The sequence below is a fragment of the Planococcus citri genome, chromosome 5 (genome assembly GCF_950023065.1).
Source record: "Planococcus citri chromosome 5, ihPlaCitr1.1, whole genome shotgun sequence".
Lineage (NCBI taxonomy): Eukaryota > Metazoa > Arthropoda > Insecta > Hemiptera > Pseudococcidae > Planococcus > Planococcus citri.
In genome coordinates this window covers 2,541,590-2,559,300 of record NC_088681.1, presented here as the reverse complement: position 1 = coordinate 2,559,300, position 17,711 = coordinate 2,541,590, and the positions used below count along the sequence as shown (strand labels likewise).

At 36.9% G+C, this 17,711-nt stretch overlaps 2 protein-coding genes across 4 annotated transcripts in view; both read left to right on the top strand.

Moving 5' to 3' along the window:
• Positions 1–17,711, top strand: part of SK (small conductance calcium-activated potassium channel) — a 532,534-nt gene that overhangs the window by 121,133 nt on the left and 393,690 nt on the right. The window lies entirely within an intron of this gene.
• LOC135846875 (uncharacterized) lies at positions 11,792–16,424 on the top strand. Its single transcript, XM_065366223.1, has 4 exons — positions 11,792–15,467; positions 15,690–16,028; positions 16,095–16,267; positions 16,353–16,424. The coding sequence occupies exons 1-4, from the start codon at positions 11,792–11,794 to the stop codon at positions 16,422–16,424; spliced, it is 4,260 nt and encodes a 1,419-aa protein (XP_065222295.1).

Sequence of the window (17,711 nt, the reverse complement as noted above, 5' to 3'; positions counted from 1 at the left end):
AGTGATTTTTTGAGGTGTCACTCTCGCTCCTAAACGGCTGGAAATGGTAGAATTTGCGCTCCGGGAGTTAGTTCTTGAAGAAATACAGCGATTCGCGCAAATTTCAAAAATTTCTTCGCAAACTGTTATCTTTTGATTTTTTTAATTTTTTAATTTTTTAATTTTGAAAAAAAGCTGGTAAAAAAACCACTCTTGAGGTGTCACTCTCAAAATCGGCTCAAATGTAGATAAGCTCGTTAAACAGGTCGAGTATATTACACAACTCGATTTTCAGCTGCCCAACTTCATATTCACGCCTTCTGGAGCAAATTCAAAATTCTGGAGAAATTGAAAAATCGCGCTGGGGACTCCAGTATGGCTGGAAATGGTAAAATTTGGATTTGGGTAATTAATATTAGTTTTGGGACTTATTTTGACCATTTTTACTGATCCAGTACGTACTTTAAAAAAAAACATAAATCGTCAAAAACAGTCAATTTTGAATTTTCAAAAATTCGCCAAAAATCGAAAAATGAACTGGGACAGCTGAAAATTTGGTTTTGGGGTTTTAGACTATGCTCTTTCCAAAAATCGCGGTCCCGGTCAAATCGGAGTGTGACACCTCAAGAAGTTCCCTTGTTAGTTTTGATCCGTCAAATCGATTGGAAACTGTTTCGATCTGTTTTGAGCAGTTTTGGAGCCACCAGAAAATTTCTAAAAGTTGGAAGCATTCGAGCAAAGCTTAAAGATTATTTTCGTACGAAGGTGGAAAAGTTACCTAAAAATAATTCATATGAATAACGCCAATAATGAAGGAATAGCTCGATAACCTTTCATTTGGAATTTCACACCGAAAAATCCCAGCCATATAATAATGAAAAAATATCAACATTTTCTCCTCATTAAGCTTACACATCTTTCAACAGAACAATCACTTTATTATTTTTTAAAAGGATTTACGCGCTGTATCGTTTAAATCAACCGAACTCGCCGGTTAGTGTGTATAAAGCTGAGAATAAAAAAAAATAGGCAGAAGAAGAAACACCGACCAGAAAAAACACCTCATTACAACAAGCCAGTAATTACATAGCGAACCAGAGAGATACGTAACGTACCATGCCGACGATACGGCGCGTTGAAATAATAGAAAAATGCTGACATTAAAAAATTTCTCATCCTCGTAAGAGGAAGAGCTCGAGGCACCCGTCACCCATCAGCCATAGCATTGCGTCAAGTACACTAGTTTTTCAAATCGCAACGAGTAAGCTACATTTTGAGTACCTACCACTCGAGGGTTGCTGGCAATTTACGCTAAATATACAAACGTTTTCGTGTTTTTGGTTTTTCCATCCAAGTCGACGAACATACTGTACAGGCACACGTCCGTATTAAAATCTAGCCATACGTCGAGCCAAATTCAAAACCAACGTACCTCTACATTTTGATACTTATGTAATGGTGTGGTTGTGTGACTGCTGCATATTGAAATCATTTATAACACATAAAAATATGTACCTACAATATACACAATATACGTATTATTGATTATAATCTGAGGCTATCATATGGCGGCCACTTCTTCTATACCTTGCTGGATAGTGACTGCATAGTCCCTACTTTCCATAATATTTATTGTATCCCAATCATCATGTTTTTACCTGCTGACTGCGTGACTGCCGCCCGTAATAAAAAGCCCAACCTTGTAATAGTCTGATGAAATTATCCGCGTTAGATTTTATCATATTTTCCACCATTTGTCAGCCTGTTCCTTGGCTGTGTAATATAACCCTCGCAAGTGTCATTGAGAACGTCTCTGATTACCTATCTACATATTTAGGGTGAATCGCGAAAAAAAAATGTTGACCAAATTTCGAGTTGAAAGTAACTTGGAATAATTTTTAGCTGCGGAGGTGCCCCCAGCAGGGAGAATATTATGGGTCCTCATAGTCCGACATATGACAATAGGAGTATTTGAACCCCCCCCCCCGCCGATCCTCCGGGACAACTTTTTTCTTAAAGCGGACATCCTAAGGAACATTTTAAAGCAAACTTGCCCAAAAAAAAGTTGGCCTTACCTACAAAATGGCGGCCATTTTGATTGACAGGTCAGCCGAAATCGCAGATTTTGCGTTTCAACATAGGACTTGCACGAAATTTTTCAAACCTTACACAGGTAGATCGAAAGATCATGCAAAAATTTATCACCTGTCAAAATTTCAAGTGCTAATGTGTGTTTTTCGATTTTTGGTGAATTTTTGAAATCCAATTCAGGCCAAAAATGAGGGAAAAAATCAAAATTTTACCAAATTGACCAAGAAAGCCGAAATTTAAGATATACCCTATTTTCAACATGCCAAATCGATTGGAAACAATTTCAACCCGTTTTGAGCAGTTCTGGAGCCTCCAGAAGAGTTTTAAAACTCGAAATTCCCACAAAATTTCATCAAATGGAGATGGAAACTCGAAATTCATTCTGCAAACTAATTTCAATACGCTACGAAGTCAGCTACAGATAGACTTTGAGTCGTGTTGGAGCCTCCAGCGACTTTTTGAAAATTACTGGAGCCTCCAGTAGATTTTTGAAAATTGAAATTTTCCCAACATTCCATTAAACGGAGAAAGAAAGTCACAATTTACTCTGCACTCCAATTTTAACACCCTCTGAAGACGACTTCAGGTGGGTTCAACACTCATTTGAGAGCCCACAGCGACTTTTTGAAAACTACAGGAGTCTCCACCAGATTTTTGAAACTTTAAATTTTCACAAAATTTCATCAAATGGAGATGGAAAGCTGAAATTTACTCTACATTCCAATTTTAACACCCTCTAAAGACGACTTCAAGTGGGTTCAAATCATTTTAGAGTCTTCAGCGACTCTTTTGAAAATTACTGGAGCCTCCAGTAGATTTTTGAAACTTAAAATTTCTCCAAAAGTTCACCAAACTGAGATGGAGAGTCAAATTTCATTCTGCAAACTAATTTCAACACGCTACGAAGTTGACTGCTGGTGGATTTCAAGTCGTTTTGGAGCCTCCAGCGACATTTTGAAAGGTTGTATGGCGTTTCAAAAATCTACTGGAGGCTCCAGTAATTTTCAAAAAAGTTGCTGGAGGCTCTAAAATGACTTGAGCCCACCTGAAGTCGTCTTCAGAGGGTGTTAAAATTGGAGTGTAGAGTTTCAGCTTTCCATCTCCATTTGATGAAATTTATTAAAATTTAAAGTTTAAAAAATCTGCTGGAGGCTTCAGGAATTTTCAAAAAGTCGCTGGAGGCTCCAAAACGTCTTGAAATTCACCTGCAGTACTTGTAGCGTATTGAATATCGTTTTTAAAATAACTTTCAGCTTTACAACTCCAATTTGATGGAATTTTGTGGGAATTTCGAGTTTCAAAAATCTGCTGGAGGCTCCAGAACTGCTCAAAACGGGTTGAAACCGTTTCCAATCGATTTGGCATGTTGAAAATAGGGTATATCCCAAATTTCGGCTTTCTTGGTCAATTTGGTAAAATTTTGAGTTTTTCCCTCATTTTTGGCCTGAATTGGATTTCAAAAATTCACCAAAAATCGAAAAACGCACATTAGCACTTGAAATTTTGACAGGTGATAAATTTTTGCATGATCTTTCGATCTACCTGTGTAAGGTTTGACAAATTTCGTGCAAGTCCTCTGTTGAAACGCAAAATCTGCGATTTCGGCTGACCTGTCAATCAAAATGGCCGCCATTTTGTAGGTAAGGCCAACTTTTTTTTGGGCAAGTTTGCTTTAAAATATTCCTTAGGATGTCCGCTTTAAGAAAAAAGTTGTCCTGGAGGATCGGCGGGGGGGGGGGGTCAATTACTCCTATTGTCATATGCCGGACTATCAAGAAGAGGTTATTTTCGAAAAAATCGTGGTTTTTTCACTCTAGCATCACCAATCTGCTTTGAGAATAATATTTCAATTCCAAAATATGGTATTTGAGATTCTGCATCGACCTCAGCCATCGATATCAAAATCCAATCCACCACTTTTAAGGGTTCTACCGAACGGTTGAAAATGTGCATATTTCTTATTTTTGGATAAACTACTTTTTTGAAGTTTTTTCCCTCCAACATATTTTGTGCATATTTATGCAAAAGAAAATATCGAATATAATTTCTGAAACTGGGAAAATATTTTAGAATCTGGTGGTGCCAAATTTTTTGAAAATTGTCAAAATTTTTCGCATTAAATTTTCTGAACTGGACAAAGCTAGATGAATATTTGAACCATACAAAAATTCATCACCAGCCAAAATTTGAAATGTAAAAGTGCATTTTTCGATTCTAGATGAATTTTTAAAAAACACATTTCATTTCAAAAATGAGGGGAAACAATCAAAATGCCACCAAATTTACCTAGAAAGCCGAAATTTCGGATATACCATATTTTTGACTTGCCAAATCGATTGAACACGATTTCAAACCGTTTTCAGCAGCTCTGGAGCCTCCAGCAGATTTATGAAACCTAAAATTTCCACAAAATTTTATCGATTGCGATCGCAAGAAGAATTCTAATCATTTTCGAGCCTCCAGCAACCCTTTTAAAATTACTGGAGCCTCCAGCAACCCTTTTAAAATTACTGGAGCCCCCAGCAGATTTTTCAATACTCGAAATTTCCGCATTACATAGAGCTAGAAATCTAAAATTCACTCTGCACTTCAATTTCAATAGGCTATCAAGTCGACTGCAGACGGTTAAAGTCATTTTGGAGCCTCCAGCGACTTTTTGAAAATTCTAGGAGCCTTCAGTAGATTTTTGAAGAACTGCTCAAAATGGTTTGAAACCGTTTCTGATTGATTTTGCTGGTCAAAAATAGAGTACATATATCCCAAATTTTAGCTTTCCAGGACAACTTGGGAAAATTTTGTTTTTTCCCCTCATTTTTGGCTTTTGGCCCCGATTTGATTTTTAAAAATTCACCAAAAATCGAAAAATGCACTTCAGCGCTTGAAAGTCTGGCTGTTGATATATTTTTGCATGCTCTTTCGATTCAGTAGGTGTCCAGTTCAAAAAATTTCGAGGGAATTCTATGTTGGAAAACGAAATCTGCGATTTTGTCTGACCTGTCAATCAAAATGGCCGCCATTTTGGTAGCAGGGTCAATTTTTTTTGCAAGTTTGCTTTAAAATGTTCTTCAGGACGTCTCCTTTAAGAAAATAGTTGTCCCATCGGATCATCGGGGGGGGGGGTGCAATTATTCCAAGCAGCCTTCGTCGCCTTGTTTTCTACCGTCCGTCCTCTCGAAACCATTGATTACTACATCCCTCAAAGATGCATACACTAGTCGAGCTATTTTCTTACGGTATTTTTTTCATCTTCAATTTTTCCATCCGAGAAATTCTCGTTGGCAAAAATGGTGAAAAAACACGCAATTGTCAAAACAAAAGCTCGAAGCCGAGTAAAACGGGGAAAAAAAGAAAAACATTGTAACATTTGGAGAAAAATAACGAGACAACAGATGGAAAAGTATCGTACAAACGACCAAATCATATGGACAGCTTGGACCGTAAAAAAGCACTTTGGCAATTTTTAAAGGTAGCGCTATAAAGGAAAGTATCAAACATTTTTATCATTAACGACTTTGTTTTACTTTTCAACGGTATAAAAGCTATTTTTATATTTTTTTATACGCCGGCGATTTTTTTCCCTTTCGTCGCTGTATCTGGAAAAGTCATTCGTGAAAGCTCGCGATCGTTTTTTTTTACGATGATTTTCGTATTAGTATAGACCTTTTTTTCCCTTTCTTCCTCGCTTCCTTTCATCGTGCTTTCAATCTTTCTCTTTCTACACAGCGGAGAACTGTAAAGACGTGAATTCTTTCGAATAAACATTTCTCTACCGTATTTAACGAACTTTTAATTGATGCCCATTAGCGACCTGCTTCTTTGTGTACGTCGCTCGTTGGTTTCTTGACATACGCTTCGCCGGTAGAAGGGAAGCAGAAGACGGTGTCGTCGACGACGACGACGAGCAATATAAAGCATATAGCCCGTCACGGTGTCGTTGAATTTGCCGACTCTTCTTTTTAACGGCACAGCACGGCGTGGCGTAAGAATAATGTACTGTTCATCGTAATGAATTTCTAACAACGCTTTATTCGAATTTTATTCGAACGCCGCGCCGGAGCAGCTGCTGTGGCGAGCCAGCGGCATTAATCTGCCCTCGTAACAGATCGAGCCTTTTAACAGTAATTTTAAAACGAGAACGACGCAATGCGAAAAAGCGAAAGCTGAATATTTCACGAATTTACGCGACTCGAACTCCAACTCGAACCAACTTTCAAATTAATTAACTTAATACCCTTCATTTTTTGACCTCTCTTTGAAATTATTATTACGGTTATTATTTTTTTTTAGGTATTTCTTAGAGAAAAAAATTCGCCACGGTTTCGTTAGGTGGGTAGCTTTTTTGCTGTGTGTTTTTACTTTTTTTTCACATCGTCGCTCCTTTAGAAATTGTTTTGAATTTAGATACAGACAACTTCTCATCCGGTTGAGGATTAGCACTAGTATTATCAGTCACTGATTTTAACCGAGTTCATCTCATTTTTGGCTGTTTTAGTCATGTTTCATCTCTATGTTCTCGATTCTTTTTTTGTAGTTTGGGGTAAGAGGACGTTTTTTTTTTTCATTTTGAACGTGACATCAAATGTGTTTACATTTACAAGTTTTAAGCAGCTTGATAGAGAGGTATAATCAGGATAAAAGAGTAGCATCCTGATCAAAATATGGGACATGAATTTAATTTTTAATGGAATAGAATATGAATAATAATAATTTGCATGAAAGAAGACGATTGCCACGTTCAAGGAGTCGTTATTCACGTGTACCTGTCTGACAGCAAACTGAGCCCCCAACCCATCTCTGGGTGAAGTATGAAGGGAGAGAAATTTCACCTAGTGGTGGTCCCAACAAGTTGGGCCCCTAGTTAAAGGCCACAAGATACATTGGGTTATTTGTGGGGCAGTCGGTGCAATTGCAACTGGCTTCTCACTGACCACCCACAATACCCACATGGAAGATTGTTGTTATTATCTAAATTTAAGCTAATTATAATACAATTTCAGTTATTTTCATCCAGATTTGTCTTCAATCTTGACATCTGGATAGTTCGGCTTCTTCTTTTCTTCTAGGTTATGTTTTTTTTTTTGGGAAATAAAAATGAAAAATATAAAAAATATATACAAGTATTGAAAAGTTATTTACAATTACATTTACGGGCCATACCTATACAAACTACTATCTACACTGAAACCCAATCTACATGCATTTGAATAATTATAAGGTAAGTGCAGCTAATTACGCTACTCTAAGGTTTGAGGTCATTTAGTGGGGTTAAAATGCATCTTTGGCAAAAATGTGAATGAACCACCTCAAAGTACATCTTATTGGCTCGTCGTTGTCGTAGTCACGCTCCTTTACAGGAGATAGTGTATAAATGTCCATCTGTAGCTCTGTTCTATTCGCTACTCCGAGTAGCTCTGTGTACTCTCGTGATTTTCTCCGGAACCGATAAAAGAGTAGAGAGAGTAGGGGAAATGAGTCTTCGAAAAGAACACAAATCCAAGAACACCTTGTAAAACAACTAAATTTCAACAAAAAAAAGAAAATAAACACTCGTAAAACAGAATGTCGAAATACTGATTGTAAAAAAAAAAATGTCGCCTTAAAAAATCTGCTCTTTTTACTCTACTCCTTCTGCACTTCCTTTTCAGCAGGTGTAGAAAAACCTGCTCTAGAGCAGCTCTTTTGACTCTACTCCTTGCGAAAAGAACGATTAGACGGATTACTCCGAGTAAAAATGTGCCAATAGAACACAGTATTGCTGCTCGAAGCAACTCGGAGTTGCTCGGAGCAGCGAATAGAACAGAGCTTATATTAGCTGGTATCTAGCGTATCTGATCGTTTCTTTCAGGGTCTTACAGGGAGAGGTGGCTGGTGAGTTTGTTGTTAACAGTTCCAATCATTTCCTCCCTCTCGTCGATCTTCCTTGGATTTTCCCCTGTACCACTAGCATGAAAATACTGCTTTTTCGTATTTTATGAGCTAAATACTTTAGCTTTCTGTTTTTGATATCTTCAACTACGACTTTCCGCTCCTCTCCTATTCTTGCTAATACTTCCTTGTTGGTAATGAAGTCCTTCCATGAGATCTGTAGTAGCAGCACCACTCTCAAAAGTGGATACTTTCTTCTCGCATTCAGCACTCATGGCCTCAGATCTATATTCATCGTTCAATTTCCCAGCACATTGGCAAGGTTGTTGAAAGCGGTCTTCGCCATTCCAATCCGTGATTTAATTTCTTTGTGATCTCTACCATCGTTGTTTATCAGCGCTCCAAGGTATCTGAATTGCTTTACATTTTCAATTTCTTGTGGTCTGATGTTGATTTTGACCTCTTTATTCTCTCCTTTTGTAAATCTCATCACCTTGGTCTTGCCTGCATTTATTTTCATTCTGTATTTCAATCCTGCGCTGTTGATTTGGTCGATCATCTTCTGCATCTGCGCTTCTGTCTCAGCAAGGATCACTTTGTCATCTGCATAGCTAATTTCGTTTATTCTCTTGCCGTTGATCTTGAAGCCCATTCTTTCAATTCGCGCTTCCCTCATTATTTCTTCCTTATCGGCTACCTTCCACGAAAAAAATTGTTTCCTACCCCTCCCCTAATATCACCCATCTCCTCCTGAAAATTATTCACAAAAGTGGTGTAGGTAATTATCAACACGTGCAGGTAATTATGCCACCACCCCAAAAAACTATTTTAATTTCATTTGATCGGAAAATGAGTAGTTTCCTAGACAGTTTTGTGGTTGGAAAATACCTAAGTCTTTAACGCATCTATCAAAACAAGTGCGGAAAGTAACTATTTTCCTCCCTAGGGAGGAAAGTAACTGTTTTCCACACATGTTTACAAATTCGAAATTAGCCATTTTTTAAAATTTCAGCATTTATTTTCCTCTTATATGACTCAGACTTGGACACTCACAAATAGTCTAATCTCAAAACTAAAGACAACACAGAATGCCATGGTCAGGTCAATGCTAGGGGTGTCGAGAAGGGAAAGAATTAGAACATCAGAAATTTATAATAAAATTAGGGGTCTAACTGATATAGTGTTTGATTGTAAAAGAAAAAAGTGGGAATGGGCAGGCCATATTAGTAGGGTAAAGGATGAGAGATAGGGGTATAAATTGCTACACTGGTTCCAGACTGGAATAAGAAGGCCTGGAAGGCAGAAGGCGAGGTGGACGGATGATATCACTGATCTTCTAAAACATAAATTTTTCGAGAGAGTAGCGGATAATCGGGTCGAATGGGCTCGGTTGAAGGAGACTTTTGCTCGACAGGGGGCTTGGCATCGGAGATGAACATTTGTATATGTAATTGCTTACCTGTATATTACGTGCCAATAAAAGTTTTTTGATTTTTGATTTTGATTTTTTGATTTGATATGAAATTAAAATAGTATACGCGACAGGATTGGACAGTAATGTGATTAACTTGTGCGATTTAAGTCACTCTGCTTCGCCTCGCTCCTTAAACTTCGCACTTGTTAATCGCATACTTTCCGCTCCTGTCACGTAATATACTATAAAATCAATGAAAACATTGGTAAAAATCATTTGGCATTTTGGGCATCTTATTGGCTACCTTTCCCTGAAAAATTTTCCATTACTCCTCCCCCTATCCCACCCCTCCATTTCTGAAAATTATTCACCAAAGTGGTGTATTCATCAACATATGCAGGTAATTCCGCCACTCTCCCCCCCCCAAAAAAAAATATTTAAAATTATTGATAAAAACATCACTAAAAATTATTTCTTATTGTTAGCATTTTGGTCAAATATGTGAACGTCCTGAAAGAGTTTTGTTAAAGTGGCATAATTTTTAACATTAGTACTTTTGTATATTTTTCAACATTTCGATACTTACTTTGAGAAATAACAAAAAACTGTTTATCACATTAAAATCGGCATTAAATTTACTACAGGAGACATATCTTCAAAAGATTTTTTCGCCCTTATTACAAATTACAGCACGTTTCCAAACTGTGATCAATTTAACATGACGTTTTTTTTTTGGCATCAAATTTATGAAAAAGCGAGCCACAGATCAGAAAATTATCTGGTCGGGTGATATTTTTGGTTTTCCTACCTTGTCTTTAAGAGTACAATCACCTAAAAATTGTCACATGGCGCCATCTACCTGTTTACCATGAGAACTGCGGTAGTGGCGTAATTGCCAACATGGTGTAATTAGCTGCACTTACCTTATATGAGGTGGAAAATGTCTATTTATATTTCTTCAGCACTGACCACCTCTTACAATTTAATTACCATCAGGCTGGGTCGCTTTGATTTCGTGAGGTGACATTGATAGCGCTTATTTTTCTGCACATTTTGATGTGTGGAGCAAGTAAAACGTGGAATTACATTTTTTTTTCGAGCGAAGTGGTTACACTGATGTTGAATTGATACAATGACAGTGTTGAGTTGGTAAATATGTAATTATTTTTGTCCATGCTTTTGATCGAGTTTTTTATAAGTGATAATTTTTCAAGATTTTCCATCACTCAACAAAAGTTGATGTTATAATATTTTCAGATATGTAATAGAACATTAGCTGATAGTCTATCATAAAGGTACACTCCTTGGGAAATATCTCCAAAAATTTCGAGTTTCTAGGTTGAGGTGCCTCTGATCCTTGGCCCATTGTTCTCAGTGGGATGTTGATTGATTTTTCTTTTTTGAGGCTAAAAATTTAAGTTTTGAGACTAAAGTGAAAATCAATGCCATTTTCTGATTCAGTGTGAAATTTCATCCCATTTTGATAGGTTGCAAAGGTATTTTATTGAATATTTAAAAATTTTGTTAAAAAACTGAATTTTATAAAAAATGGAGGAAATACGGGGGCTTTTATTGTTTTTTCAATAATATGACGACTTCCTCTCAGCTAAAGTTGATGAAATTTTGTATGGTAGATCTAAAGCCTCTAAAGGTGATGAGAAATCATTTTTTGAAAAAAAAGTACTGTTCGCAGATTATCTGCTTGTAATTGTAGATTATTTATCTCGTACACAGTACGAACGTATCAAAAGTACACTAGGTACATTTTATCTATTTTTTCCCTCTCCCGTAGGTTGTTATCTCATGTATTCGAATTCGTTCGATGTGTTGTAGGAGTAATTTTATACTCGTTATTCTGTCTTTTTTCTTCGTAGAGTATGTTGCTAGTTTTAATGTGCATATGTAATGCGATCCTTTTTTTTGTATTTGTTGAACTTTTTTACATGTTGCAATTTTATTAATTAAATCGTTATCGTTTTGTTGATTCGTTTTAATTATGCCGCATAATCGCGAATGAACTATCTAGCAAATTAACATGGTCCTATCGAGCCGAATGCTTTTTTGTGCCGGAAAAACAGTGTCGTTCATCCGTTATGCATTTTTGCAACTTGTCTAACATTGACCAAAGTGCGTTCGCGAATTATCTTGCTTGTATATGCAGTTCGCGAGGTATTTTTGCTCATATTTGAACATTTATCAAGGTAAAATTTGTCAATTTTTACCAGTGTCGCGATTTATTTCGCAAATTGAACTGATTATCAAGGTAAATTTGTCTATTTTTTACCTGTGTCGCGATGTCTTCGCAATATTATCAATCTCATCGTCTAGGTAATTTGTCTTTTTACCTCTGTATGTGAATCTTCGGATCACAATTGTCTTTGTCAGTGTATCTTCGGAGCACTATTTTATCGTCGTATTATTGTGGTGAAATTATCTCTCACCATGTCTCAAGCTGCTGCCGATATTTTGAAGCTTGATCGCGAAAAACGTCTGATTGTCAAGACAATCAATGTGGAACAATCTTCCATTGTGAAGAAATTAGAAGAAACTCCGTCTGTCACAGTCGTAAATGAGATGATGGAATCTCTCGGAGCTTGGAAAGAGCAAATGGCTTTGCTCAGAGCAATCAACCTGAAACTCCTCGATTGCTACGATCAAATTCTCGATAAAGATCCTGCTGCTGCAAAGGAAGAAGAATTCATGCTTGCTATGTCAAAGCTTCAATCAGAATTCAGTTCCTGTGCTGGGAAAATTAAAACTATGAACGATGTTGTTAATGAGCCGCAGTCAAGGCCTAGGTCATCGTTCATGAACGCTTCCTTCCTAGAGGCGACTCTAACAAATCCAACAATCAAACTTCAAGATATACCAGTTCCACATTTCGATGGTGACATTGAAAACTTTCCTGATTGGTTTGCTGAATTTTCGGATATGATCGATGCCAATCCAGACTTCACAAACTTCCAGAAAATGTATCTGCTCAAAAGATGCATGATAGGTGACGCCGAAATCCTACTTAAGGATTACGAGAAAGATCCAAACATGTATCCAGAGGCTTTAGATTATATTAAAACTTCGTTTAATAATAGACGTAGGATTATTTCCAATCATTTTGCTAAACTTGTTGATTTACAACCAATTAAACCAGCTACTCTTCGTGATTCTTTGAATCAAATCCAACGTATTATTCGTGGATTGTCTGTCTGTGGGTTAGATACCGCAAAAATGTCTCCTCTATTCGCCTTTCTCATCTCTCGTAAGCTCCCGGAGAAGTTAAGAGTTGATTGGGAAAATTCTGTGCATGATTATTCGACGTACCCGTCGGTAGAACCTCTTGTCAAATTTCTGACAAATCGTTGCTTCGCTTTCGAAAGTGTTGCACCAAAACCTAATGGGTCAACAGCACCCGAATCGTCTAAAAACACTACAAAGCTTAGTGTGTCTAATGAGTCTCCGAAAAAACAGACCAAAAAATCGTTTGTGTCTGCTAAAGAAAATAATATACAGTCCACTAAACCGAAATTCAAGTGTGTCGCTTGTTCAGATGCACATTATCTCACTCAATGTGTGATATTTTTAGAAAAATCGGTCACAGATCGTTTTGAGCTAGTTAAAGCTCATAAGTTGTGTATTCGGTGCTTTAGTCCGTTTCACACTGTCACTGCTTGCACTAAGAAGTTTGTCTGCTCAATGTGCAAAGGTCAACATCATTCTTTGCTCCATCGCGATCAAACGAGTGAAAAATCATCTGGTTCTGGATCTACAGGTACTCCAGGTGGTACAGGTCCAACACCTAATCAAGGTGGCACCAATACGTCATTTGGTGGAATTTCTACTAGCCAAAAGGCAGTAGTATTATCAACTGCCGTTGTGCAGGTTATCAATATTCGTGGTAAAACCCACCTAGCTCGTATACTTTTTGATCAAGGTTCACAAACCTCTCTTGTCACTCTTGACTTTGTCAAAAGGGCCAATTTAGGCACCTTTGAAAATCAGACTCCTACAGTCTTGGTAGGTGTTAATTCCGATTCAAGTACTCTGAATGAATCGTCTAAATTTTTATTGAAATCACGTTTCAATAATTTCCAAATTTCAGTTGAAGCTGAGGTAATTGGAAAAATACCATGTCAAGTGAGTCGACATAAAATTTTGACTGATATAACGAGTCATTTTGGCAATTTAAATTTCGCTGAAAATTATAATCTTCCTTATGGAAGCGTAGATATTATTCTCGGAGCAGAATATGTCGAATTTATCCTAGAATCTGAGCGTAAATTCATTGAAGATTTATGCCTACGTGATTCGAAATTTGGCTACGTAATTTTGGGTTCCTTTCGAACCACTAATTTAGCCATCAGCGCTACGTATTGTGGTTTATCGAACATCAAATTGAATGAACAATTCAAACAATTTTGCAATGTAGAGCAAATTTCGGACCTAAATGAATCCAAAAATGACAATATTTTGGAACATGATTTGTTTGATAAACATTTCGAAGAAACATATCGTAGAGACGATACTGGTAGTTTCGTTTTACGTTTACCTTCCAAACCCTCAATTTCTATTTTAAAAGGATCGTTTGGTAAGGGGAAAACAATGCTCCTTAAAAGCGAGCGTAAGAAATCCGAAGCATTACAAATTGCTTATCGTGATTTCATGAAAGAATATGAAAATATGGGTCACATGACCAAATTAGACCCATCGTCTGCCATTCTTAACGATAGCAATAATTATGTGATACCACATCACATGGTAACAAAAACTTCTTCAACTACAACTAAATATCGTGTAGTTTTTAATGCGTCCTGCAAGGACGAATCTGGAACGTCCTTAAATGACCATTTATTGTCTGGTCTAGTCTACCAACCAGAATTATTCTCGGTTACTGTCACCTATCGTCAATATCCAATAGCATTTTCTGCGGATATTGCTCATATGTATCGTCAGATACTGATCAATGAAATTGATCGCAAGTATCAACTGATATTGTTTCGCTATGATATGTCTGAACCAATTTCAGTATTCACAGGTAATACACTTACCTATGGCACTGGACCTGCCTCAAACATGGCTACAAAATGCCTAGAAAAAGTTGGTGACTCAATAGCGAGCACCCACCCTATTGAAAGTGAATCCATTAAAAAGGAGTTTTATATGGACAATTACATGTCCGGAGCTGACGATGTTGACAAAGCTCTGGCTCGTCAAAAAATTGTTCATGACACACTCCTATCATTCGGTATGCCTCTCCGAAAATATGCGAGCAATTCGCAAGAATTTTTATCAAAATTAGAGCCGTCATTAATTGAACCCCTAAAAACTCGTGTTTTAGGTGGTGATTCGTATATTTATGTCTTAGGCTTGGTCTGGTGTCCTCAGTCTGACACCCTAAACGTCATGCTCAACTTCGAGCTATTACCTTCAATTATAACCAAAAGAGTTATTTTATCAGACGTGTCCAAGATTTTTGATCTGCTTGGCATGTTGTCACCTGTAACAATTACAGCAAAAATCATTCTCCAAGATCTCTGGAGAGAAGGTAAGGAATGGGACGAACCAGTCTCCCAAGAATTATCGGATAGATTTCGCACCTATCGCGAAAGTCTTATCAATTTATCTAAAATTTCAATTCCACGTTTTTACTATGGCTGTAAAAACAGTGAAATCAAACAAATAATAGGCTTTTGCGATGCCTCTACTAAAGCCTATTGTGCTGTTTTGTACTTGCGTTCAGTTGATTCTGAAGGTCAAGTTACGGTTACGTTTATTTGCGCTAAAACTCGCGTTGCACCATTGAAAAGTGTGCAAAATATTCATCATTTAGAATTGCTTGCTGCTCTTCTATTATCTGAATTGGTCTATCGAATCTGTCGTGATTTGAAATTCGATCAGCAAAATGTGTTTTATTTTTCTGACTCACAAGTCACTCTTCATTGGATCAATCATCAAGTTGACCAATTGAAACAATACGTTTCAAATCGTGTCATAAAAATTAATAAACTTTCAAATAAAGTTCAATGGTATTACATAGATACCAAAAATAACCCTGCCGATCTGGCAACCAGAGGTATTTCTGTGCAAAACCTCATCGAAGGTACCACTTGGATTTCTGGTCCAAGTTGGTTAAAAACTGATTTTGAGAAATTCATCTCATCAAAATTTTTAAGTACCATCAAGGTACCTGAAACAATCAATGTGAATTTTTCATTCAATATTATGGTACATGAAATGCCAAATTTCATTGCATCAAAAATTTCATCTTTCACCAAGTGCGTGAATACACTTGCTTATCTCAATCGTTTCATACATGACGTGAATGCTCGCATTATGTTACGTAAAGGATTACTAACGAAAGATGTAATTCTAGAAAAATTGAAACTCAATGTAGATATTGAGAAAATTGAACCTCTATCAGTCGAGGAAAAGAAAGAATCGTACAATCGGTTGATAAGAGCTGCTCAATTTGAGTTTTATAGCTCCGAATTTGAAAATTTATCAAATGGTAAACCAATACCAAAACGGAGTACTCTGTTTACTCTCGATGTCTTTTTGGATGCGGATAAAATCATACGTGTCGGTGGTAGAATTTCTGCCTCTAGATTTTCGTATGATATAAAACATCCGATTATTTTATCTCATAAATCTAGTTTAACTGAGCTAATTGTTAATCACGCTCATCGTAAGCATTATCATGCTACGAAATCTTTTCTATTCAATCACGTACGATCACGTTACTGGGTTGTAGGTGGTTTATCATCGTTGATAAAAAAGGTTCTTCGAAAGTGCACTTTATGCACACGTATTCACGCATCAGCTGTGGAACAATTTATGGCAGATTTGCCAAAGGAAAGAACCTCTGTCTCTCGACCATTCACCTACACAGGGGTAGATTTATCAGGCGCATTTAATGTCAAATGCGTAAATCATAGGTCAACAAAGACCTATAAAATTTACATAGTATTTTTCGTTTGTCTAGCTACTCGAGCTGTACATTGTGAAATAGCTGATAGCTTATCTACGAGCGATTTTGTATCATCATTTGATCGATTCATACATCGACGTGGTTTACCTCTGAGAATGTTCTCAGATAATGCCAAAAATTTCGTTGGTTTTAAAAACATCATTCAATCGAAAAATACTCTCGATTGGAAATTCATTGCCCCTCGAAGTCCTCATCAAGGAGGAGTTTGGGAGGCGGCAGTGAAATCAGGTAAACTATGCCTATTTAAAGCTATAGGAAACCAAGTACTCACCTATAGCGAATTTGGTACAGTGCTTACCAAAGTAGAAGCGATTTTAAATTCGCGCCCATTGTCTTATAGAAACGTAGGAAACGAGGTAGAACCCTTGACCCCTGCTCACTTCCTCATTGGAAGCTCTCTTTTTGATACACCATCAGTTGATGATTTATCTATCAAACTGAACGTTCGTTTTCGTTTATACAGAGCCACAGTTGACTCATTTTGGATCAATTGGAGAAAAGCTTATTTATGCCAACTCCAAGCTCAAACTAAATGGCGCAGTAAGTGCCCAAATTTGAAAATAGATGATGTGGTACTTTTAAAAGTACCCAATGTCTCCGTCATGGAATGGCCATTAGGTCGAATTACTGTCACTTACCCTGACAAAAAGGGAATTGTCCGAAACGTGGATGTAATCACGAAAGATGGGACCTTTCGTAGGTCAGTCCAACAACTCGTACTGATGCCTGTCTCCCATTAGGTAGGTAGGTAGGCACGTAGTTAGGTATTTAGGGAAACATCTCCTGCTTATTTAGTTACAAATTTTAATCATGTACTTAATTGAATTTGTAATTTTTTCCATTGTATAATTTTTTCCACAGGTTATAATCTATTAAATTTTTGATAATTATTTATCATGTTTAAATTGTAATTGCATTTATTGTCATTATGCATTTTGTCATTTACTGTATCGTAATGTTATATTATTTTGATACTTGTCATACCTGTGTTAATTTTAGATTTTTTTCATGACCCTTTCAGGGCCATGGGGGGAGTCTGTTCGCAGATTATCTGCTTGTAATTGTAGATTATTCATCTCGTACACAGTACGAACGTATCAAAAGTACACTAGGTACATTTTATCTATTTTTTCCCTCTCCCGTAGGTTGTTATCTCATGTATTCGAATTCGTTCGATGTGTTGTAGGAGTAATTTTATACTCGTTATTCTGTCTTTTTTCTTCGTAGCGTATGTTGCTAGTTTTAATGTGCATATGTAATGCGATCCTTTTTTTTGTATTTGTTGAACTTTTTTACATGTTGCAATTTTATTAATTAAATCGTTATCGTTTTGTTGATTCGTTTTAATTATGCCGCATAATCGCGAATGAACTATCTAGC

Coding starts and splice junctions, on each gene's coding strand:
- LOC135846875 (XM_065366223.1), top strand. CDS start 11,792: ATGTCTCAAGCTGCTGCCGATATTTTGAAGCTTGATCGCGAAAAACGT. Junction 16,029..16,094: donor AATTGTTAATCACGCTCATC/GTAAGCATTATC, acceptor ACTGGGTTGTAG/GTGGTTTATCATCGTTGATA. Junction 16,268..16,352: donor GCGCATTTAATGTCAAATGC/GTAAATCATAGG, acceptor ATTGTGAAATAG/CTGATAGCTTATCTACGAGC.